The 26,917-nt window shown below is 33.5% G+C and overlaps 1 protein-coding gene across 1 annotated transcript in view; it reads left to right on the top strand.

The window, feature by feature from the left end:
• The first annotated feature begins 9,010 nt into the window (after positions 1-9,010).
• Positions 9,011-26,917, top strand: part of LOC140433158 (uncharacterized) — a 56,436-nt gene continuing 38,529 nt past the window's right edge. Inside the window, exons 1-2 of the mRNA XM_072521203.1 lie at positions 9,011-9,125; positions 23,669-23,850. Coding sequence (XP_072377304.1) covers positions 23,670-23,850 — 181 coding nt within the window. The 5' untranslated portion in view covers positions 9,011-9,125; position 23,669. The remainder of the gene's footprint in view (positions 9,126-23,668; positions 23,851-26,917) is intronic.

A 26,917-nucleotide genomic window follows, 5' to 3' on the forward strand; every position in this document is an offset into this window, starting at 1 on the left:
AGTAACTGGCAAATTCTTCTTTCCTACAAATCCAGATATTTCAGTTGTTCGGTTAGAAGATATTAAAATGCTTTTACCTCAACCGATTCTTTCTGGCTCAACGTCAAGACAAAATGACACGAGTTTTGAAATAAATTTTAACAATCATGACGTTCAATAAAATATATCTATTAATAAGTTCATTTAGATCCTAGTGAGTAAAACTGGTATGCCACTACATATTTTACATTAAACATATTTTTGTTTAGAAAGTGTTTCATTGTACCCCACCGATAGTTTCAGTGTGCCCCATATTTGGGGCACACTGAAACAAATGACATGGTAATAAAAAAATAATAAAAGATAGGTAATATTATTAGGTAATTCAAACTAATCGCTGCTATAATGACAAGTAATGTCTAATATTTGCGATATTACAAACAATTTATACAAAAATCAAATTTTTCTAAAAAAAAATGTAATTTGAAAAAAAAAAAATAATCCACTGTGGAACACTCTCCCCTATATGTGGTTCAGAATTCGGGTGAATCTCTTTATATTACCGTCATCTAAGGCTTTTAATTGTTCTGTGTTGTTGTGTTGTTAAGGTATTGTTTTTCTTCACCTATATCTCGTTCATTTTCCCTCTAGTCATGGAACAGATGGATTATATATATGAAAAAAATATTTTTAATATTTTTCAAAAATCTATCGAATGCCATCAACATGTTTATATGTAAAACTGTATACAACATTAATAAAAATAGCTCAAACAAAAACAAAACAAATATTTTTCATCAATTTCTGTTTTAAATAGATTAAACAAACTCGAATATTACAATTTTTAATTTTTATTTTGAATTAAATGTTATTTGTGAATATTAATTGCCATTTAAAATAATCCTTTTGTTGAAATTTAATAAATGAAGGGCGAAGAGCTGAAACAATATTTAAACAATTCCACGATATTTTAATATATCTATTTAAGGTTTTTTAAAATCAGATTTAATAAAAATTGGAATCGATGAAATAACTGTTGGTAATCTCGACTTTATTTTATTTTGAACTGAAAATCAAATAATACTATAAATACTTATGGAATAGAATAACTAGAAATGGAATAATTTCAAAGCCAATGTACATGTTTATTAAAATTTTGTTGTGACAATTAAAAAAAAATCAATAGTATTTCTATCGTGGTCAGTTTCCTTAATTACATGTCTTTATAAGGCTTTATCGTGGGTCAAAACCAATCTCATTCCACTTTATGGGATTCTATATAACGCAGGGTTGCCCACGCATGAACGATATAGATATCTGTCATTTATTAGTATCCTGCTAGTAACACAAGCCCTTAGTTTTAAATAGGGAATAGACAATTTTATGATATTAAACAGGAATTTCACTGGAGAGTTTTTCTTTTCATAATTTTTTTGTTATATTATTTCTGTTCTTCTGAAAAAGTATCAATTTAATAAAAGTGTTATACCTCTTAAAAACCAAACAAAACGCCTATGTTTTTCGCAATCATTTCATCGTCTAAAGCTGTTATCTTACTTATAGTAGTAGTAACTCCATATTTTACTAAATTTTAAAGTTGTTTAGTCAAAAGATTGTCTCCATTGTTCCACTTTTTATACCAAATCTCTTTCAGTATTTTCTACTGACACTGTATCATCAGTATGTATTAAGCACTACGGAATTTTACCCTGTTGGTTCTCAGTTATCTAATCAAACACTACTGAATACTTACTGAGAACTTATTTTTCTGTGGCCCGGTTATTTTTGTGCTTATCCTTCATGGCCCACTAATTTTTCTTGCATAACCTGCTGTGTATGTACAAAAAAACATATTTAAATATTTATTAGTTTTATATATTGAAGTTATACTTCTATACGCGCGGTCGACGTTGGAAATTTGCACGGAAGTGAATCGGTGAAATCATTACATATGTAAGATATACGTAAGAGAGAGAGAGAAGATATATTTTCTCTCTCTTTCTCTCTCGAGAATAAAAATGTTCCTTTTGTAAACATATTTAATATTTATTAATATTATTATCATGGTAAATTAAACATATGCGTAAGTTTTGTATATTGTCATTTTTAAATACCTATGAATATTGCATTTTATTTATATTGTATTATAATATTGAATTATGTTGCAGTGTATTGTATTGTATTTTTATATTAATAACAAAATTAACAATGAATTTTACTGCAGAGTATGTGTAAAAAATTTTTTTTGCATTCAACTCCTTTTATACATATATAAAAATAAAAATATATATTTTTACTAAAATATTGATTCAATCCTTCATTTACTTACTATAGACCTATTACAGTCAAATGTTTATATACAGCAAACGATGCACCATATACCTGTATACCTAATTCTTTTTCTCTTTCTGCTCTCACCCACCTATAGCATTACATATGTAATGATTCTGCAGATTGACTCCCATATAAATTTGTAACGACGAACGCGTGTATAAAAGTATAACTTCTACCGGCAGTCCCACTGGACTGCCACACCCGTTTTTTTTTAATAAAGGATCAATAACTTAGACAAAAATGTAATAACACAAAATAAAAATCAAATACTTTATTAATGAAAAGTATGTAGTTGTTTCTGGTTAACTGAAAACTTTACGTTTTGAGGAAAAGATTAATTAAATCCTCAGGTCCGGTTTGACTTCCAAACGGTTCCTATATTTATTTTTGAGGAAAAGCAACGTTGAAAACCCTGCCTCACCCTTATAGGTCGTAACAAAAGGAATTAAAAATTCTATCGCTTTTTCTGCTAAAACTGAATACTCCTGGCGGCAAGAGAGCCAAAAATCTATCAGTGGTATTTTGTCAAATATGTTTTTGAGTGCCCTATCATACGATAGTTCAATTCTGACTCAACATCTAAATCTGAAACGTAACTATCAGAGAGAGAATGTCTGTTACTAGCGGCAATCAACAGTGGGGAAAGAGGACGTCTGTTGCTAGCGAAATACAACAGTCAAGAGAGTACGTCTGTTGCTAGTGGCAATCAATAGTCGAGAGAAAGTCTTTTTCGTTTTTTATTTTAAAACTGTTTATATTTCTTAAGGGATGGGGTTGAAGTGGGTGTAGAAAGTGTTGAAGTAAGGTAATAATTTTAAAATTAAGGTAGAAAATGATAGGAATTAAGACAGCGAAAAGTATGACATGGTTTTTTGCATGTGAAAAGTTGAACACATACAGCAGACTTTTCTCAAATTAAAACCACTACACTTTCTGTTATATTTGGTAAAGAGTAGCTTTACTTCCTAAAACGAGACAATCTAATAACATAAATATAAATATGTAAACATATTACGTAGCTCAATTTTTGGACCAGTATTGTTCCATATTACCCTTAACTGTACTCGCATACCGCCCCTTCTATTAGAGCAACATAAGCCTTTGTAAAAATCCCTGCGCCGCGAACAATTTTTCTTTCTTTTTGCCGTTTCGTTTCTGATCTCTTATATCCTTTTTTATTATTACTGGTATATAAATACGAAGCTCTAGCCTTCAGCATTTTAGTCTTTGTTTTATGACCTAACATTCAGCTTAATTTGCTAAATTAGCCGGCATAAAGGAATCGGACGAAAAGAAGTTAGTGCAAATATTTGCTTTGAATGGAAACTTAACAGAATATTCAGTCTCAATTACTCTATACCTAGAGAACCAGAAAGTATGTCTCAGACGGATTTAAGATTTGAATAAACTATTCGTTGCTTAATTATACTCCATGTAATATAAAACTTGCGTCATGTGATTAATAATTGTAGTAATTAAACGGAATCTTATTAAGTTTTCTTTGTCTTGTAGTTAACTCTCAAGCTCTCTCTTAAATGAAATTTAAAATATAATAAATTTGACAAAAGTTGTGATATAAAAGATATATCTTAAAAATATTGAGATAAATACACTGATACAAAAACATTAGAAGTATCAAAAATATTCTATTGCAAAAAACATTTTGTTAGTCACAAATCTAGAGCACACATATTGTATAACATACGTGTCTAATTTTAAAATACTTTTGCTGCAATTTTAAGTCTAACCTTGAAGATTTAGCAGTTTTTTATAAACAGATTTGGTCTAGTAACGAGTCGATTTGTAATAGAATTCCGATGATATAAGAAGGCAAAGAAAAAGCAATCGAGGTCACTTAATAATCGTAATGTAGTTTATTGGGTCGGTACTTTTTAATTAAATGAATGTAATGTTAGTTACGCCTAGTCAATGATATCCCGAAATGGCGTTATATCATTAACTTAGCACTAGATAAATCGTTAACTATAAGTTGTAAATAGTGTGCTATCAGTAAAGATTTAAATATGACATTGAGGATTTTATATATTTTAATATGCTGGTGTGGGAACGTAAAATTCTTCGAATGATATATGGCCCTTGCAGAGACAGCGTGACAAACGAATGGAGGGGCAGATACAATAACGAGCTAGGGTCTCTATTCGGAAAAGAAAATCTAGTCAGATATATTAGGGAAAATAGACTCAGATGGGCAGGGCACGTGATACGCAGTAACGACAATCGCCTTATGAACAAAGTGTTCTGGGAAAGGCCAGAGGGAAGAAGGTCTGTAGGGCGGCCTAGAAAAAGGTGGAAAGATGCAGTGAAAGAAGATCTAGAGCAAATGGGAGTGCGACAATGGGAATTACTGGAAAAGGATAGACAAACATGGAAGGCAATAGTAAACGCGGCAAAGACTCACGAAGAGTTGTAGCGCCATTGATGATGATGATGATGATTGAGGATTTCCAATTATGAGTTGCTTGTACGTAACTTTTCCAATGTTTTTGTCGTTTTCATAAGGAAAGAATACCGGTTTTCGGGTATACCAGTGTTTTCTTATGTTTTAAACTGGCATATATTAACGGTCAAAAAAACCGGTAATAACAAAAACCGGAGTTTGGTTTTTTTTAATCAATAGCCAATACCTAATATCTAATACCATGTTACATTTACATTGCACTTAAGTTTGCGATACTCCATTCGAATCGATATCAATCGATATAATTATAAACAGCAACTTTATGCCATCAAATCATACAATCTGGTGGAGCTATATGTCCTAGATAGTCCGACAGGTATGGGACCAAAAGGTTTAAATATTAAGGTATTTAAAAAGGGTCAGATTACCAAAAGTATCCGGATTACCGAAAGTGATTATATATTTGGCATTTTTTTGCTAGCAGTAGCCTACAATATTCTTAAATTTTATGAGTAAAATGCTACCCAGATTAATATGCAAATGAAACACACATTTCGATTAACTAAAACATGTGTAAACAAAAAGAGAAATCAAACGATTTTCGAATCGACCGAATTGAATTCGGTTTCGCTAGGTAGAAATCGTTTGATTTCTCTTTTTGTTTTTAGATGGAGTAGTTACGTCCGTATATAGTTATTTTGATAACTATTGTCTAGGACGGGAGAGATTTTTGTTTTGGTTCAGAGCAGTGACTATACCGTTCTGACGAGACCTAAAGAGGTCGAAATATGTATAAGCGGTTGTCGCTGCCCTGTATCAAAACAAAAATCTAATATCGTCATTATGAAGTAAAACATGTGTATTAAAAGAAATATGGAAGCTAATAAATAATACCTTATAATAAAGGTATAATAATAAAATAATAACACCTTATAAGAAAGGAAATAGAAAAAACTGCGAAAACTATCGGGGAATCAGCATTATATCGTCTATAGGCAGACTGTATGGAAAGACCATAAAGGAAAAATTAGAAATATATATACAAGATAAAATCGGAGAAGACCAGGCAGGTTTCACAGCGGGGAAAGCATGCTTAGATCACATTTACACGGTCGAAAAACTAATAGAAAAAATAATGGCCAAAAATAGATCCGTCCATCTGGCTTTTGTTGATCTTAAGAAGGCATATGACTCAATACCTAGAACCAAGCTATGGGAAGCAATGGAAGACATCGAAGTTCCACGAAGATTAATAAAAGCGGTAAAAGCACTCTACAAGAATAACGAAGTAGCTATCAAAACGGGCAATAGAATATGCAGTCCATTTAAGACGACAAAGGGACTACTACAGGGTTGCTCCACATCCCCCACCCTGTTCAAAATATTCCTGGAAAAAACCCTGAAACCATGGAAAAGAAAGTGCGAAGGAATGGGTATACCAGTAAGGAACGAATATCTATATACGCTAAATTTTGCCGACGACCAAATAGTGATCGCACAAGACGAGGATGACCTCAGTTTTATGATGAGAAAACTGGAGCAGGAATATACAAAGAATGGGATGGAAATAAACCTAAAGAAAACTAAATACCTAACAACGGAGAATACAGAAATAAAACAGCTGGAAATAGACGAAGGTAAACAAATCAAAGGAACAGACAAGTATAAGTATTTAGGCTTCATAATATCAACAAAGGAACAACGGAGGAAGATATAAAAAATAGACTAGGAAAAACAAGAGACTGCATACGAAAATTGAACCCGGTACTATGGGATAAGAACATCAGCATGAAAACAAAGAAAAAAATATATAATACCATGACAAGAAGTATCCTCACTTATGGGTGTGAAAATTGGACAATAAATAAGAAAACCCAAAACAAAATAAGAGCAACAGAGCTGAAATTCCTAAGGAGAAGCTGCAGAGTAACAAGAAGAGATAGAATAAATAACATGGAGATTAAGAGGACAATGGGAATGAACTCCGACATAATAAACTACATCGAACAGAAGAGGTTAACCTGGTACGGACATGTCAGAAGAGCAGATCAAAATCGGTGGATAAATAGAATAACAGAGTGGAGCCCGATAGGAAGAAGAAAGAGAGGCAGACCCCGAAGATCTTTCAGAGATGAAGTGGACGAAGCAATGAGTAGAAGAAACCTACAGGAAGGGGACTGGCTAAACAGGAAAAATTGGAGAAAACGGTTGAGTGAAGGAATACAGTGGAAATCCTTGTATATATATATATATATATATATATATATATATATATATATATATATATATATATATATATATATAGTAGTACTAATCGAGTAACGACGAGAAGTAGATCCACCAGGCTTGAGAATGGCAAGTGAGACCTTGCCGAAACGTCGCCAAAACAATGGTTTTCAAGAAAACCAGCATTTTACAACGCGGAGTCAATCCCGGAAAAATAGTGACAGCATATATATATATATATATATATATATATATATATATATATATATATATATATATATATTGTTATGATTGTTTATTTTGACTTTAATCTTGGTTTATTGAGCCAATAAAAAATTATATAACTTGTTTGTTATCAAAAGTAAAATAATCCTTATATTACCTGTGTTCGATGGATTCAAAAGATTTTCTAGTTGTCTTTTATCGGGAGAGAGAAGAAAGGATAAGAATACAAATATATTATATTACAAAAAAACAATTATTAAATTCTGTCGTTATCTTATCAATCAGCATACAAGAAAATAAATCAAATTTTTATAATAATAAGATTATAAAGCTACATACATTTATATTACGTGAAAACCAATTTTACTTAAAATTTTCTTTACTGGAAACCAGAAACAACAAAACTTTAAACTTTTGATTAGCCTAACAAAACCTCAGTTCTTAAATTTGAATGCTAATGACCATGATGTCAAACCGATCTTTCACAGATATAAAATTTAATTGTACAAACACTTACAGCTTATTTTCTTCTTGAGTTGTATGTTGGAACATACCCAGAAAAGTCCAGTCTCCTCAACGATGTGATCTCTCCTCTTTGGCACCTCGGTTCTTTCTTAACGTCTCTGCAAACCTCCTGCAGACTACACAAAAAACACCTGCTTCACTTCTCCAAACTCAGCTACTTATTTATGACACCAGGACCTCCTTTTGTCAACTTGATGCCGTAAGAATACTTTCACATATACTTTATAAATTGCCCACGGTAGATACAAGGACCTCTTTTAATCTACTTGTTATCTCCTTCTTCAAACTATTCACTTCTTTTCGTTACGCCGGTATCCAAACTCACGAACCACACCCTATCTTGAGACAAACGACTGTTTCCTTTCGATGACCAAAATATGACTAACTTCTCCCGTCTCATGATCGGCTCACCAAATTCCCATTTAAAAACGATCGTCCAATCAAAAGCTCAAATTGTGTTTACCATGATTTTGAAAAAGCCTAATTTCGGTTTCAGAGAAAAACTAAATAGCTTACTTTAAAATTGGTTTTGTCAATACATCATTTACATATTTCAAAAGATTAGAATATGGTCATTTAATACTCGACTATACAAACAATGAAAAGATTAACTTACAGGTAAAATGTCTTCTAATTCTAAACAAAGGGTTTTTTTGATAATTTTGTTTGAAACGGAAAAAGGTCGTTTGCCAAACAAATTTCTATTCTTATCTACACTAAATCTTATCTTAAATTACTATATACATTTTTGTTTATAATGATATTTTAAAATTTTATTCCGATGGATATTTTTATTTATTTTTCTTTGGTTGGGAAAGAAAAAGTATGACAATATATATATATATATATATATAAACATTATACGTACTAATAACTAAATGCCGCAACTAGGGTAGATTAGTTATCATCAATCAGCCAATCGTGTCCACTGCTGGACATAGGCCTCCCTCAGCTCTTTCCAGTGTTCTCTACACTGGGCCGCTTGTAGCCAGTTTCCCGCTACACGTTTTATATCATCGGTCCATCTAGTCGGTGGTCGTCCTCGGCTTCTTTTGTAGTTTCTGGGCCTCCATTCCATAATACGTCTTGTCCACCAAGACGTATTATAGAATGGGATTTTTAGCTGTGTTAGGGAAATTTCAACTTTAAGGATGATCTTATGCAAATTTTAAATAAAATGACGTAACGCCGCTTTTGTATGAAAAATTCTTTAGCCAATAATTTTAATATCTGGTACATTTTAATATTTTTGTTTGTTTGTTTCAGATTTAGAAGAGGATAAGGTATTCATTAGGGCCATATGGATGATCAACGTAATATAAGGCGGATATATATTTATACGAACATATTGCTGCTGTTAATCAAAGTCACTGCCTATAGTAATACACGTTAGCTTCAAATATTAATAAGCCATCGGGTAAGTTTATCTTAAAAGAATTAAATATTTGATTAACTGGATCCAGTATCTTATATAATCAGCAAATATAAATATGAGATGATTTATATGTTGTGTCCATTTTTATATATGTAACAGTAATTCGTGATGACATTTTCGAAATGTGTATCACGACTCAGCTCTTTATATCCTCTGGGTATTAAGGCATGATTTTTGCGAATTAAGTCTTTAAAACTAGGTTCATTTTTAACTAATCTGTCTAGTTTTTGCTCTGCTTAGGATTTAGTTTATTAGGAACTGCCTTGAAATCTGTGCATATAGATTTTTGCCCCGTACTGTTGTTTATTGTTAGTATGCTTATGTTTCACTGTTTGCTTTAAACCATATAACTATAAAGCCTATCTTCAAATATCCTATTTACCCCTTCTCTTTAAAAAAATAAAATCATCAGCCAGACTCGAAAGTCCTTTGCTGCACATACGCTTCATCCACATGTTTCCAACCCCATCTATCTTGCATCACTTTCATACAGTTTTGATTTAGTCTTCTTAAATCGTCAGTCCATCGTGTGGGTGATCAACCAACGCTTTTCTTGTCTTTCCTTGGTCTTCATTCCAAAAATCCAAAATATTAAGATAACAACTACTGTACCTGTTACCCTATGCTTGCAAAAATAATTATTTCTTCGGAGATATTTCTGGCATATTCACTGGCAAATGCTGATAAGCTCTAATAGGAAAAATTTTTGAAAAAGATTTTATTTATAATTTGCCACTTTTTCAAGTCAACAAGATCGCAGAAAAGAAAATATTTAATTTTTGTTTTATTTGTTTAATATAATTTTAAATTAAATGCACATTTCTTTTTCGTTTTCTCTCTAATTTGCTAAAACAATTATGTTCATATTATGTTTGATTACCATTATTAATAAAATTATATTAATTTTCTTTAAAATCGTTATTTGTTTTCACGTAATGAACATAAATTAGCCCCAACCAGAAGTAAATTATGATAAATTATTGAGTACACACCATATATCAAACGGTGGCCTAAAAGCCCGCTCACGACTTGCCATAGAAAATGGAAATACTAAAGATCTATCAGCCAAATTAAAAAAGCAAATGCATTCTGGTAGACTTTATCTACTTTGGGAACTTTCGGAAAAGCGATCTCTATCGCAGAATGCTGTTTTTCACAAAATGATGGATCGCAGTAACTGGCTGACGCATTCGTCAGTTGATGTTAGTTTTTCATCAAAATAGAGCTTATTTTAAACGATTGCTAAATGGTCGTATTTTATTAACATACAAGGTATTCTTTTATGTACCTATATAAATAAGTTAATCGAAGAATATTTGAATAAAACTAAAAAATTCGACTAAAACATAATTGTTCAAAATTATCGCATCATTAAATATGTCACTTAGGTATTCTTGTCAGTTCTAAATTGTTGTGAATATTCTGTATGTCAATTGTCTAATAAAATAAAAGTGATTAACTCTTTTTGTAACAACTAGTTGATGAGTTTAATATAGTAACCTATTTACTAAAATACACGAATGAAACACGTCATTTAAGCAATTACAAATAAAAAAGAAAGAAATATTACCAGCTTTTAGAACAAACAACAGGCAAATATATTAAGAACATTAAGAGCCAAAAGAAAAAGCGCTTACATTTAAGTGTATACAAACTTAAATGTGGCGAATGTCCAAAAACTTACATCGGTCAAACAGGTAGAAATTTAACAAACGTGTAGCAGAACATTAAAAGGCTTTTAATGATAGAAAAACAGATTTTATTTACGCATTATAAATTTTAGACCATATTCATTCTTTTAGAAATAAATTTCAAATTCTTTACATTTAACATAAAGGCTTTAAATTATCTTTACTATTATCTGTAAAAATTAACAAATTAAAAATAGAGACTTGATAATTATGAATGACCAACAGCGAGACTTTCGAAAGCCTCAAACCTTGGCTTCTCGTTCCAGGACCTTTACTAGCTGCACATTCTGTACATTTTACGTCACCACCTCTCAACATCCAAGCGATCTTATCCAGTAGAATCGATCTCGAACTTTGACTAGAGTCTTCTTTATTTTTAAATGGCCTCCGGATACACCGCTGTGACACTCCAAACTTTTCTGTGTAAAATACTGTCCACTAATTACAAAGAATCCCGTTGTGCCAAACACGGCGCACAGCTTTTTCACGTCAAAATTTTCAGTTACTATGCGGTGTACCACACTTTTTGAAATGCTACACTTTTTAGCTCAGACACTTTTAGAAGATGATCATCGAGTTCCACTGTGGATTTTCTTCACTGCGATGGTCGTATTTGCAGCTCGTACGGCTTAATTTAAACTCTGCTACCCAATATTTTATTATTCCAAAGGAAACAACAGATTTATCTAGAGTTTATAGAGTACAATTCGGTTAAACTTTTATATTAGTTGGGTTGAAACCTGTCAATGATGCCAGTACCAGGTACTGACATATACTAGGTACAGAAGTATTGTGTCATATTACGATAACTAATTTATTTATCTCCATTTTCACTAATACTTAAGACCGTGCCGTCTTCAAACTTAAAACATCCTTTATAGAATGTGTACATTCTAATACAGTAATATTTTTAAAGCTACCTCCGCCATCTCTAAGTCAGCCCGGGTAGTTCTGGAACTGCCCAGATACTAAATGTTTGCATTTTTATGCTATTTTCACAATAATATACGTAGCTCTTTATGATTTTTACTTTATTACCGTCACGTTTTTTATACTTATTTCATTTTATTACTCTATGCTCCAGATATTTTATTGAATGCTATTTATTTGGTTTATTCGATATTTATATATCTAAATTGTGGGCCCATAAAGCAAATTATTCATACATAAATCAAACACAATTTATGATGCTTCTAACGTCGTATATTCAATTAAATCAAGTATTATATTACAAATTAATTAATGACCGCAACAAAACGAGCTCCCATATATTGAGGAGAGATGAATTATAAATGTTAGGGTAGGATATCAACGACCGATGCACAGTATCCACTTTAATCATTCTATTTCCACTAGACAATGCCGGACCCTTAGCTAGCGAACAAAAGTTAAATCTGTTTTGATAGAAGACACTAGATGTACTAAAACTGATGATGGTATTCATTAATAAGCGAGTTATTCGGTTTGAGTAACTAATTGAGTGAACAGCAAGGAACGTAAGTTATCCTTTATGTTTCTGATGTAAGGCATGTCTGAGGATACCAGTATAACGAAGTTAGGATTGCGTTTGAGGCCGCAGACATTAAGTTCTACATACACTTGTACAATTAAATAAAATATTTCCTATTTTTGCTTAATTATAATGATGATATAAGTTAAATCTACTTAGGGGAAGGCCGTGTAATTTGTACCCTTTAAGAAAAAATAACGATATATTGAACGTTTTCCATAACAATGTTCTAATTAATATTACATCTCAGAATGGAAAAATTTGGTGAAAAAAATTGTAAACTGGTTTGGTTTGTCGTGAAATTTAATTTTACTGGTTTTGCAATTAAGAGTTTATGTCCAATATTGTAATGTAACTAGACTTAGATTGTAGATTTAGCCCAGGTAAGTAGGATGCGTCCAAAATCTCATACTGATTTATCAGTCTGTCCCAAGGATTCTGCGGGGACAAAAAATCGACTATACGGAAACCTCATAACTCTTTACGTTAGTACATACAATGCTAGAAGTCTACTGTTCGAGGAGACAGTATTTTATAGAAATGGAAACTGAAATGACTAAAATTAAATGGGATGTCATAGGTATTCGCAAAGTTATAAAGAGAGGTGAAACTTTGAAAACTCTGAAATCGGGACAGATATTCTATCAGATTGGCCCTGAAACTACACCAGTTGGAAGCATCGGTTTCTTTGTCCATAAAAACCACGCGAACAAGATAATAAACATAGAGAAAGTATATCATCTAGAGTGGCATATCTTATTCCGAAGTTGAAAAGTCGATATCAACTCAAAATTATCCAAGTATGCGCTTCAACAACAAACCATACAGACGAAGGATTCGAAATGTTTTATAACGATATATTTACTACTCAATTTACACTTTTATGTGGTGATTTCGACGCAAAAATAGGTGTAAAAGAAGCAGAGCTAGCAACATCCTTGGAAAAATTCGAGTCCCCAGGATGAAATGACCGAGGAGAAACGTTACTAGGATTCCTCTCTCTCTCTTGTCGTTTCCTCATTGCTGAGGATCGTGATTTCCTACAATGCGGGCTGTCAATTCTCTCCATCTCTTGCGATTTTGGGCTGCTCTCATGGACTCGGAAAACGTCTCTCCAGTGGCTTTCTGTACTTGATCTGACCATCGGATAGGTGAGCGTCCTCTGCCTCTACGTCCTTCTACGTTTCCGCATACAATTAGTCTTTCTAAGTTGTCATTGTCTCTTCTCGCAATGTGGCCAAAAAACTTTTAAACATTTGCAAGACACTGAGAGGAGAGTCTGGTCTGAATGTTTAGCTCTTCGAGAATCGACTGATTGGATCTGTGCTCCGTCCACGAGACGCGTAGCATTCGTCTCCAGCACCACATTTCGAATGCGTCAATCCTTTTCCTATCCTCTGATTTTATTGTCCATGTTTCGGCACCGTAACTGAAGATTGAAAAAATGAGTGTCCGTACTAGTCTCATTTTGAGTTTTTTGGATAAAGAGCGGTCCTTCCATATTTTTGACAGTCGACTCATCGCGTTCTTGGTCATCCCTATTCTTCTGCGAATTTCCGTATGGGAGGAGGCTGCATTGCTTAAGGAAGATCCTAGATACGTGGACTCGTCTACTTTCTCGAATTGATTTAGGGCGCCTGTTGTTTGGAGGATATTCGCGTGGTCCACAATCATGATTTTTGTTTTCTGATTATTAATCTTGAGCCCACACTTGTTGCTTTCGGTTTCTACTCTCTTTATCAGTCTCGTCATCTCCTCTTCAGATGTTGCTATCAGTGTTGTATCGTCTGCGAATCTTAAGTTTGAGATCTTTTTTCCTGCAATGGAGATGCCGCCTCTCCATCCATCGAGTGCGTTCCTCATTATGTATTCTCCATATAAAAAGGATTCCTACTCCAGAATAATTTATTGAACATGTATATGTAAGCTTCTTTCACAAAAAGATGTAAAAAAGATGGACCTGCGAAAATACAAATGGTAGAACAAGGAACGAAATCGACTACATCATAAGTGACAAAAAACAAATAATTAAAGATCTAACAGTACTCAACAAGTCGACCACAAGCAGAATGATCCATCGAGTGCGTTCCTCATTATGTATTCTCCATATAAAAAGGATTCCTACTCCAGAATAATTTATTGAACATGTATATGTAAGCTTCTTTCACAAAAAGATGTACAAAAGATGGACCTGCGAAAATCCAAATGGTAGAACAAGGAACGAAATCGACTACATTATAAGTGACAAAAAACAAATAATTAAACGTCTAACAGTACTCAACAAGTCGACCACAAGCAGAATGATACGAGCGAAAGTTCAAATCAAAATAAAAAGGGAAAGGAATATAATGATTCAAAATAAATCTCATGGTATCTGGATACTTCCATCAGACATCAACTAATATCAGGCACATATCAATAATAAGCTGCTACTACATGAAACCTCCGAGAACTATCTTAACTACTTGAATATTTGCATCATAAACGCAAGAACAGATACAAGAAAGTCACTGAGTGTACTGTCCTAAAAGAAAATCAGATAGTAAAATAAGTCCATATACTAAAACGCTGCTAAAGATTGGAGAAAAAATTAAATTTTTATGAACCGAGACAGCAGGCAGAATTGGAAAAATCTATAGAATACGACAAACCTCTTGTCCTCACTTTCATAAATTTTCATAAAGCGTTCGACACGATCGAAATAGACAGCCTTATAGACGCAATGAATGACAGCAGGTTTGACCATAGGTATAGTGAACTTATTTACAATATTTACAAAAATGCCACTATAACTTAATTACCAAACAGCCAAAAGCAATCTTGAATGTGCTACAAAGTTCTGGTTTATAGGCCGAAATAAAGAAATCACAGATTGGTCCAAATTCAAAACATTTTTCCGGAAAACGTTTCTGTTTTCACAAAATAAAACAGATTTATGGAGAAAGATGCAAGAGTGTACGCAAAATCCAAATGAGAATATTTCCATTTATTTCCATGTGAAAGTTTCTCTATAAAAATCACTCGAACTGCCATTTGAAGAAACAAAAGAACAAATTGCCATTGGTTTGTGGAGTAAGAAATTAAGTAATTTTATTATGTCAAAAGAGCATCGTGATAAAGACACCCTGTATGAAGACATCGTGAGGTATGAAAGAATTGTTAGTTCTCGAAAAGGTAGAATAAGCGATAGAAGAGAGAAACCTAATGCAAAGAAAAACTAAAATACAAAACATGAACATTCAAAATACGACTGGCAAAGACCAACTACTTTTAAAAATAATCCAGCTACACGAAGCAAAACTATTAGATGTTACAACTGTAATGAGATGGGGCATTCTACAGTTCAATGTACTAAAGCAGCTAGACAGAAGGGTTCCTGTTATATGTGTGGAGCAATGGATCACCAAATAAATAATTGCCCCAAGTATGAGTCCAGGATGAATCCACCCAAGGTCAAGGTAGAAAGTAACACTGCACTTTTTGTGGAACAGCATAATGCAAGTGGGTATATGTTGCCAATTTGTCTTTTGAAGGACAAAATTTCTATTTTTATTGATTCTATTGTAGATTCAGGTAGGGCTATATCCTTAATAACTTTAGATACTGTAAAATCTTTCAATTTTGAATTTTCTGATATTCCTGAGAAAACTTTCCAGGGTATTAACTAAAGTAGATTAGAAATTTTGGGTTCTGTGTTGTTTAAAATGAAAGTTAATGACATACTTATTGATTTACTCATTTATGTTGTACCAAACCAAACCATACCATATAAATGTCTGTTAGGTAGAGATTTTAAGCAGAACGACAACCTTACCGTATCTTTTTCAGGGAATAAAGTACAATTCAAGAAAGAAAACTACAGTATCTCGGACATATGATGCGGGGCGAGAAGTATGGCATCCTGCGACTCATAATGCAAGGAAAGATAGATGACAGAAGAAGCATCGGAAGAAGACGAATTTCATGGCTTAAGAACCTGAGAGAATGGTTTGGATACAGCTCAAAACAACTATTTAGAGCTACTGCCTCAAAAATTAAAATAGCTATGATGATTGCCAACCTCCGTAGCAGAGATGGCACCTGAAGAAGAAGATCGTTTAAATTAAATTTGGAAAAATGGAAAAATCATCGGGACAGCTAAACGATACGATAAACTTACGTGATCACGCTTATAAATCATTTCATTTTTTATTTGCTAAAGTATAGTAAGATGTCATTAAATGTTCAATTTTTAGAATTATGGAACCGCATCGTTTTACGTACTGGTCCAAATTACACAGTCTTTCCCTAATGTTAATAACCCAATTACCAAGTAAATTAAATTTTGTATTTGTTTGGAAACAATTAGCAATATTACGATTCCATCTAACAAAAAAAAGTAATTTTTCAATTCATATATACTCCGATATTTACGTGAATGTCTTGATATAAATAAAAAAAGCTTTTACTGGCACCTGTCTGATGCGTGAAATATAACGAGTTGCTGTCATTTTAAACACCACCGAGCAAAATATATCTTCAAAATAAAATTAAATATTGACACAATTAGAAAAACAATTACTGTTGCAAATTAACTGCCACAGAGAGGATTTCGGGTTGAAATATGGCGAAAGGGAGTCCATCGTAGCCTTTAATTCGTTTAGCTGGCTTTGATTTGATACCTCCCGTGATAAATTTTTCGCTAAATTAGGTTTTGAAACAGAAGTGTAATAATTGGTGGTGTGGAATCCTGCTTTTTTTGATCCCTCGGGAAATGTGAATATAATAACCGCAGGTCCCTGGCGTTATAAAGGGTGTGTGCGCGATATCAGTGCACATAACAATTTTTGTATAGCCAGTCGACCAATTACATCAGGTTGTTTATCATTTGAGTTGAAAATTCCGGGTATTTACAGGGCGATCGTATAAATCACGCAGTGAATTATGGACCGTTTTGCTTAATAAGGTAAAGCCTCGGTTTTAGTCATAAAATAAGGATTATGAAGCATATTTATATAAAAAAAGACTGGATTAAACGTAACACGTAGATTTTTTAAAATTTATCAAAATTTGATGTTTTTAATATTTAATCATATCACTGAAAATGTAAAAAGAGAAAGACAAGTTTGTATTAGTTCGCTTCCTTTGTCAAATATTATTTCCTAAAAAAGACCACAAATCGTGTTACTTCTCCAAGGAAGTAGATTAACGAACGATATACTAAACAGTCCCATTAAATCAAATGGCAAAAATCTGGTATCTCGAATATTTAGCAATTTCTTCTTCTTAAGGTGCCTTCTCCATTACTGAAGGTTGGCTCTAACTACAGCAAATTGCTCTCCATCTTGAGCTGTTCTTAGTATCGAATGTGTGTCCATGCCTGTCCAGTCTCTTACATTCTTCAACCAGGAGCATTTTCTTCTTCCTGGACCTCTTCTTCCTTCCACTTTCCCTTCCATTATAAGTCGTAGGAAGTTGTATTTTTCTCCTTTGTAAATATGTCCTAGATAACTCATTTTTCCGTATTTTATAATATTTAGGAGTTCTCTCTCAGTGCCCATTCTTCTTAGCACCTCGTTGTTGGTCACGTGCTCTGTCCAGAGATGCACTTTAGCAATTTACCGAACCAAAAATATTTCGTTGCTTTTGAATAACAATGTTCTATGTTGTGTGGATGCCATTTTGAGTTACATCCGATCAAATTTTTAAAGTTACACATTTATTTTCTTGTTGATACTGCACGAAGATTACATTAGTGTAAATTACTAGAAAAAAATGAGCTGACATATGAGGCCATTATTTGCAGAACTCGCTAATAGACAAAAGTTTCGAAAATTATTTTTTTTTGATAAGTTTATTTTAATTTTAAATAGGAATTGAATGATATAATCAGAATTTCAGATTAATCGGATATAAGTTAGTGCACTGATTCTTCACTTTTACAAGGAAATGGCAGTCGGAAAGATAGGACTTGAGGATTAGAAAGTAGTCAAGAGGAAGTATCTGCCTTATTTTGTATAGCAGGCCAATATGCCAGACTTTATCAAAAGTCTGCGGGACATCCAAATGGGCTGCAGAACAGTATCTCTTCTCTTCTATGGCTTGGTTTATGGAATTGCAGATTTGCTGAATTTGCTCAGTAGTAGTATGTTGTCTTCTAAATTCAAACTGGTGGTTGTGTATTAGCAGCTGTTCCACGAAGATTGGCTGAAATCTTTCTAGTAGTAGTTTTGCAAAAACCTTTGTCAATATTGAAAGTAGATTGATAAGTCTATAGGACTTAACTTCTTCTACAAGCTTGCCTGGTTTGGGTAGTAAGATGATTTGTGGTACTTTCCATACAAAAGAATAGTAACCAGTTAAGATTGCGTTAAATATCTTGTTAAATATAGCTCTCCTGCCTTGGGCAGTTATTTTAAAATTTTTCCAGTGATTATATAGAATTCTGGGCACATTTTCAGATTCAGATCTGTTTGGATTTTGTTGGAAACTTGTTGGCAGTGAATTTCTCCAATGGTTCTTCTCGTTGGTATGGATATTCTAAATACAATTAAATATTATCTTTTACATCAGCGTTGTTGTTTTGAGTATGTGGTTAGAACACTTTCTCCAGGTATTTGGCAAAGACTGTGACTTTTTCAGTCTTACTTTTAGCCCATCGTTCGTTACTGAAAGGGGTACAAAGAGGAGCTACTAAGCTACTTTTTATTTATGGCAGATTAAACTACGAAACCCGACTAAGAGAGCTCAAGTTCTCTTTATTAACTCGACGAGAAAGAGGCGATGTCAGATCTATTTATAGAATTCTTTTGGGGGATTTTTGGGGAACATTAACTTTTTTTAATATTAATGAAGATGCTAGCCCAAGAGGTTATTACTCTAAACGGAAAAATGGGTCTTTTCAAATTACTGTAAGGCAAAACTTTTTGATTAACCGATTATAATAAAGGTTCTTAAAACAAAATGTATGTCAGTAATTGCCACTCGTCAAACACACATTATAAAGAATTTAATTTTAAACAAACACATCATTGAAGCTGTTCAAAGATTTATATATCTCTGTAAAAAATGATAGATACGAGTTCGCAAATAAGAATCTGCTAGAAACTTATGAAAGGAAAGTCAAATAAAAGTTTATGGAGCCATAAATGACAATGTTTAATGGAGAAAGTTTTAATTGTGAGCTATACTGTCGATAGAAACAATCAAGGAGACAAAAACGGCTGATGTGGTAGCAGACCTACAGGTACTGAAAAAAAAAAGACAGACTAGATTGGCCTGAAAGGATCTTTTAAGGGATGTCAGCTCCTATCAAGAACTGTAGAAGTATGAAAATAAAAATATTCTTAAGTGAAACTAATTAAATATCAAAAAATCTCATCTAGATAGTCATATATTAATGTTAATATACCTTAAATTAAACAATTTTGAGTTGAAAATATATTTTTTATTGTATAAATATACAAGAAAATCACTAAAAAATATAAACAAGGACTTCACGCACGTTCAGAGCTCGATTCTTTAACGACACCTTCCCCCACAACTACTTTTCTTGCCTCTTCTGCCTCTTCCGCCACTTCTTCTTCCACCTCTTCTTCCACTTCTTCTCCGTCCACGTCCTTTTCGCTTACTTCTGATCTTCTTTTTAATTTTTGTACAAGCTTCTCTATAAAATCTTTTCCTATCTTCAGCTTTCATTTGGCACCACCTCTTGGCGGCTTCTTCCGCTATCTTATGAACTGGCTTTCCGCAGTGTTGACGCCTGTATAGACGTAAAAAGTTGAAGAATGGATTGTGCGTTACAGGACCTGGTCTGGAGCATTTTCCGCGTTTACTTTTACCCCGTTTACCGCCTCGTCTTCTCGAACGACGTCCCCTAGATTTTCTGCGAGCTAGTCTTCGTTTTGATCGACCTCTTCTGTGACGCCGTCTTCGAGATTTACCCCGTCTAGAGCGACCTCTTGCACGACTACGACTTTTGCCTCGTTTTATTCTACGTGGCCGGGATCTGCGTCTTGAATGTTTTCTGGAAACTTTCTTTTTTGCACCAAATAATTTACAATATGTGGCAGGTCTTATTCTTAGGCATCCTGAACGAGAACTTTTTCTGGATCGTGAGGATGACATACTAAAATTTTGAAATGAATTTGTACTTTTTTACATACTGACTTTTAACAAAAATTTGACAATTTTATAACAATTTCAATTGTTTGTTTTGCTATACATTTTTAATTGACAAGGTGGCTTCATATACATATTTTGGTTACAGAAAATTGCCATTATTTGCGGGTTTGATTTTGGTGTTTACGTCATAACTGTCAAAAGTATTAGCAGCCGCAAAGTTCTTCTTCTTCTTTGTTTTTTTATGTAGTTTTGTCTTACATAACATAGCCATGTAATATTAGTTTTTTATTTTATTTTCAGGATAGTTTATTGTTGTGATTATAGTTACAAATTAAATTAAATGTTGTCTGACCTATTGTGCGCTATGGAGTGGTAACTTGGTCACTAACAGTGAAGACTGAATAGGATCAAAGCCTTCGAGATGTGGATTTTTCGTCGGCATCTGCCTATTCTATGGACTGCTTACCTTACAAACGATGAAGTTTTACGAAGAAGTGACATAGAAAGACACTTGTTGAAAATGGTAAAATTTGTCTTCCTCTTTTTCTTTTTATGTGGACATGTTTGTTATTTAATGTTCCTTCAGTAAGTTGTCGTTCCATCGTTTCCGTGGTCTTCCTACTGATCGTCTTTCTATTGGGGAACCGTCCTTTGTCGTCTCTACTACTCTATTTGTTGTAATTCGGCTTATATTATCATTCCATTCTACTCTTCTATTTTTTACCCAGTCCTTGATGTTCTCCATCTTGCATTTACGTCGTATATCTGTACTTCTAGCACTGTCCCATAGTATTTGACCACCCAAGTATTTTTATCTTTGCCGTTTCTAACATTCTTTTTGTTCTCTCTGTGTCAGGTCGTGTTTCTGTCTGTTATATATCCTTTACCTCTTGCTTCTCAATATTTATTTCATCGCTTGCCGTCACCTCTGGTGATGGTTGTTCATTATCGTCACTTTTAGCCAATAGATATCGAAAGTAATCTGCATAAGTTTCCTTCTGAATGTGTTTCGTTTTTATTAGTTCATTCATCTCTTTTTTTTTGTCCTCTGATCATTCTCCATATTTCTTTCTATGTTGCGTAGAAGTCGTGTTCCATCGGTTTTGAAAAGCTCTACCAGTGTTCCCTTTTTATTTGTTTAACCAAAGTATTTGTTTCGTTTCCGAGTTTCCGATTCGTCCATAATGGTTATTCGAGCTCTAAAAACTTTCAATATTATTATCTTCCCTCTGGAACCAGCAGAACTACGAATGAAGAAGTACTAAGAGCAATGAATACACGCCCTCATCTAGTCAATACTATCAAAATTAGAAAGTCGTCATATCTAGGACACATAATGTGCCATAGGGGATTTGAGCAGCTCCAGGTAATATTAGAAGGCAAGATTAAAGGGAAAAGGGGCATAGGACGAAAGAAAAAATCTTGGCTACGAAACATCAGAGATTGGACCCACACAAGAGGAAATGAATTAATTCATCAAGTCCAGAATAGAGAAAAATTTGCCATATTGATTGCCAACCTCAACAGAGAAGGCACTTAGGAGGAGAAGGATCTTCTCTCTGACTTGATCTACTACTTGTTGCAATTCGTCATAAAACGTTTCCCTTGTTGTTTAACCTGAACATTATCCCCTGATAATGTTCAGGTCTTTCTTCTCCATTCTTATCTTTGCTGTTAAAATCCTTTCTGATATGTATTGACACTCATATGGTAAAACATTGTAAAATATAATATCCGAGACATGTCTTGAGGAGACCCGGATATTTAATACTAAAACTAATATTACAAATCAAAATTAACAGTAAAGCGACGACCTGGAAGAAAAAAAATATTCCTGGTTAAGAAATATAAAGGACTGGTGTGGAATACCAGACCCCGTACTCTAGGTACTTACCTATATTTAGACAAGCCCAAAAGGGCGTTCGTCTTACGAGCATATAAAATAATTTGATAGTTGACCTCTGACGTGGAGCTTTATACACGGTAACCTAAGAAGAAGAAGGATGGCTCTATATTGCTTGATCTATTTAGCCACGATAAATTCAAATTAGCCTGTACTGTTTTTTAAATATGGTAATTTAAAAAGACACGATACAGGTTCTAACCGGCTTTACTTCAATTACAAATAAGGAGTGAGACAGGGACACTTTTCAAACTAAGTAAAATAGAGACTTTACTAACTTTAAAAATTCGCAAATAATTTGCTTTCTTTTATTATTTCATCTAGAAAGATATAAGGGGGAAGTTTGAATTTAAAGTAAAGGTATTTGTTCTTTTGCTAGGCTAAAAATAGCTAATAAATACTTTGTTTTGATATAACTATAAATTATTTCATATTTAAACACCCACAAGAAAAATTGACAATATCAATGAATGTATTCAGTATTGATTAAACCAAAGTAATAATTAAAAAGTAGTTTATGATTAAATTCAGATCAAAGAAATTGGTACTTGCTCCATTGGTACATGTCCTAAACTGCCATTTTTAATTCCTAAGATAGATCGGTTATCTTATTTTTCGAACAAGATCTACTTCTGCCTGGATTTGAAGGAACATAATTATTTTCTGTTCTTTTTATATTTGTACATATTGTACGTTGTCATATTTTTAATGCAGCAGCTACTCTTTTAAATAAAGAATTGTTTAATGATACGTATTTTGATAAACAAATATACATTTCAATATTACCCATTGAACAGATGAAAATGGATCCAAAGACCCTCCATTCGTTTTTGGCTGTATAAGGTATGACACTATAATCTAGGCTGAATCTAATACGAGCAATAAAACAATAATACACATTTTTGAATAAGAACTGTTGGGAAAATTATAACTATTAAATTTAGAGTATAGCTTTATGCAATAAATTTTCTAGGAGAAGTTTTAATCGAGTTTCATCCAGAAAAACTTCTATGGTTCTTTCTTCAACAGCTTTTTTCATTAGAACGAGAATTTATATCTAGAATTTTTTTATTTTAAGAACAAAATACTACAAGATTTGCCACTGCAATTATTTTGTTATCCATAATCTAGTTCCTAGAGAAACAAACATCAACTATGAATCTCTTTTATGTGTTTGAAGATGATTTAAAACAGTTAACAACGCAAAACTAAACATAATGTCCAATTTTATTGTAAAAAATAGCAAATTCTCTAAAATCATATTTGCCACCACGCATAGCTTAATGACAATTAACAGCTACTCAACTTTTTATTTCAGGATGTCGTTGTGGTTATGCTTCATGGTTATATTCCTGGTAAACTTCCATGAAATTTGCCCGGGTCCCGCCTGTAGAATAAGCGAGTTTCCCTGTAGAAATGGTAAATGTATACGTTTGAATGGATACTGCGATGGCACCGATGACTGCGGCGATGTTTCTGATGAACCGCCATTTTGCACAGGTATGTATACTTTGCTCTTCTCTTTTAATTTTTTAGTTACAGCTGCCCTGGACTTAATCGTTAGAAATTGTAAACTGTAGGTCCTGTATATATGTCATTGAGACAATTGCTTATGTAGAGACAATAAAAATTCCATAATTTTTGCATGTCTTGCTTCTAATGTTCCGATTTCGCTGAGATGCCATTACTTTAGTTTTATGTTATATATTTTATTATTGGCTTAGCCTGTCTAGTTTATGTTGTACTATTTACATTACTAAGGTTCCCAATTCTTTTCAATCGAAGACATGAGTATTATATAATCTAATATAGTTACTCCTTAACCCTAAATAATGATCTGACATCAAAAGAAAAAGGAAATACAAAATGAAATAGTTTAAATAGCAAAAGAAGAAAAAAGTAAAGGAAAACAGACAAAAATAAGCTAAAAGCTTTTTTGTGTGAAGTTTTTCAGGATGGTTTCTTATTTTACATAATGCTAGGCTGTCATCGAATGCCATAGTCTGTGGACTAGTACGCATTTCGATGCGCATCGCCCCGCCTCGAATTTTCCCATTGGCTCTTGACCTGGAAATCCCTATTTATCGCTCGAACAGCGCATATAAATATTGGCGATTTTCAGGTCAGCCAAATCAGTCCCTCACGGGCTCTCCGAGAGCTTAGTGCTCTCGGGGCTCTGCTTCCTGCATTTATGTTCCATACTCTGTGGCTGAGAATTGTTTTAACCTAACTTGGTGTTTTATTTCGACGAAGAAATTGTCATGTAAGAAATATCTTGCCTTTTTCAAGGCAAGACACCGAAGATAAATATTTTTCAAGTCCAGGACCCGAAAATAGACTTAAGTAGAGGAGCTCTTGACAGTGTATTCGAAGCCCTCTACAGAGCACCCGGAGATAACAGAAGGTGGTTAGCTATCTATTTGTTCCACCGAGGTGACAAGGCTACGGTCGTTACCTACAATTTGCTGAGTTGAGGCATCTTACGTAGATTATGTATATCTCTGTTGGTTATAACATACTCTTTTATAGATCTTTGACCACGGGTGTTATTAAATATATATTTGTGTTGATCTTTGTGGTTAAAACATGTGTTATTTATTCTAATAAAAAAAGCAAGGTGGAATGTTTTGGTCACAGTATGGGACAACCTGAAATATATAAACTTTTGCATCTATAATATAAAAATGAATCGCAAAATGTGTTGGTAAGCGCATAACTCAATAACGTATAGACCAATCTTAACAATTCTTTTTTTTAAATGTTCCTTGAAGAATAAGGATGGTTTTTACGGCGAGAAAAATTCGAATAATTTCCAAGAAAACCCGAAAACAGCCCTTTTCTTTTTCCCATACAAATATTTTATATGTATTCTGTGAAGTGGCAGAAACGGTTATTGCCATATGTACACATTTTGATTTGGTTAGTTGAAAAGATAAGGCCAAATGAAGTTGATGCAGTAATATCAGCTAAAATCCCTAATGTAGACGTAGATCCTGGATTGCATGAGGTAGTTATCAAAAACATAATATATGGTCCCTGTGGAACTCTTAATCAAAAGTCACCGTGTACGGTGAATGGTAAATGTTCAAAGCGATATCCACAGACATTAATATCTGAAACAATCACTGGGAATGACGGTTATCCACTGCATCGTCGCCGATCAACAGCAGACAATGGAAGATCAACAATTGTCAAATTAAACCAACAAAATATTGAAATAGATATACGCTGGATTGTTCCATTTTCACCCATCTTATCAAAGACCTTCAAAGCGCACATCAACTTGATCCTATTCGTGAGAGACACCCTGTGAGAGAGACAATACTGTTGTTCATTTAGCTGTGTATTTAGAAATTGGACAAAGAGTATATTTTACAGCACAGAACGCAGTACAAAGAGCTGCTCAGCTATCATCTACTACATTAACCAGTTTTTTTGAGATATGCCAAAACAATGCTTTTGCTCAAACATTGTTATATTCTGAAATGCCAAAATATGATACTTGGAATCAATCCTCAAGCAGATTTATACGACGGAAACAAGGAAAACCAGTTCCAATATACCCAGATGTATATTCTACCGATGCGATTGGTGGAATTTATTCAATACATCCAAGCAATGATGAATGTTTTTATTTACGACTGCTATTAGTCAATGTACGTGGCCCAACATCATTCCAACATTTACGAACTGTTGATGGTGATTTGTGTGGATCATACAGAGAACCGTGCCAACTTTTACAATTGCTAGAAAATGATGCTTAATCATAACCCTCAATGATGCTAAAATACCATCACAAGCTCATCAATTACGAACATTATTTTCTATAATCATATCTACATGCTTCCCATCAAACCCAAATGATTTGTGGATTAAGTACAAAGATAATAAGTGTGATGATATTTTGTATCAAATACGGATTAGAAGGGGAAATCCAAATATACAAATAAGCGAAGTTTACAATGAAGCATTGATTTCAATTGAGGACATGTGCTTGATGATGTTAAACAAACTATTATTTCAATTAGGCCTGGCCGCGCCCAATCGCCCAATCCATAGTGCTTTTAATCAAGAGTAGCACCGAGAAAAACTGTATAATCTTAACACTTTGAAAGAATTAATTGAAACAAATCTTCAACTATTAAATGAACAACAGAAGTATGTATTTGATACACTTATGAAAGTAAAAAATGATAAAACAGGAGGGATTTACTTCTTAGATGTACCTGGTGGTATAGGAAAAACTTTTTTCATATTAGCAACAATTCGCTCACAAAATAAAATTGCACTTGCACTCGCTTCGTCGGGAATCGCAGCAACTTTGCTTGAAGGTGGTCCAACAGACCATTTAGCACTACAATTACCATTAAACATGCAAAGCAACGAAACTCCAACCTGGAATTTCGAAGAACTCTGCAATGGCAAAGGTTTTGCAGCAATGTGAATTGATTGTTTGGGATGAATGCACGATGGCACATAAAAAATCTTTGAAGGCTTTCGATAGAACCTTACAAGATCTACGGAGCAATCATAACCCATTTGGTAGTGAAATGATTTTATTAGCAGG

The sequence above is a fragment of the Diabrotica undecimpunctata genome, chromosome 2 (genome assembly GCF_040954645.1).
Source record: "Diabrotica undecimpunctata isolate CICGRU chromosome 2, icDiaUnde3, whole genome shotgun sequence".
NCBI lineage: Eukaryota > Metazoa > Arthropoda > Insecta > Coleoptera > Chrysomelidae > Diabrotica > Diabrotica undecimpunctata.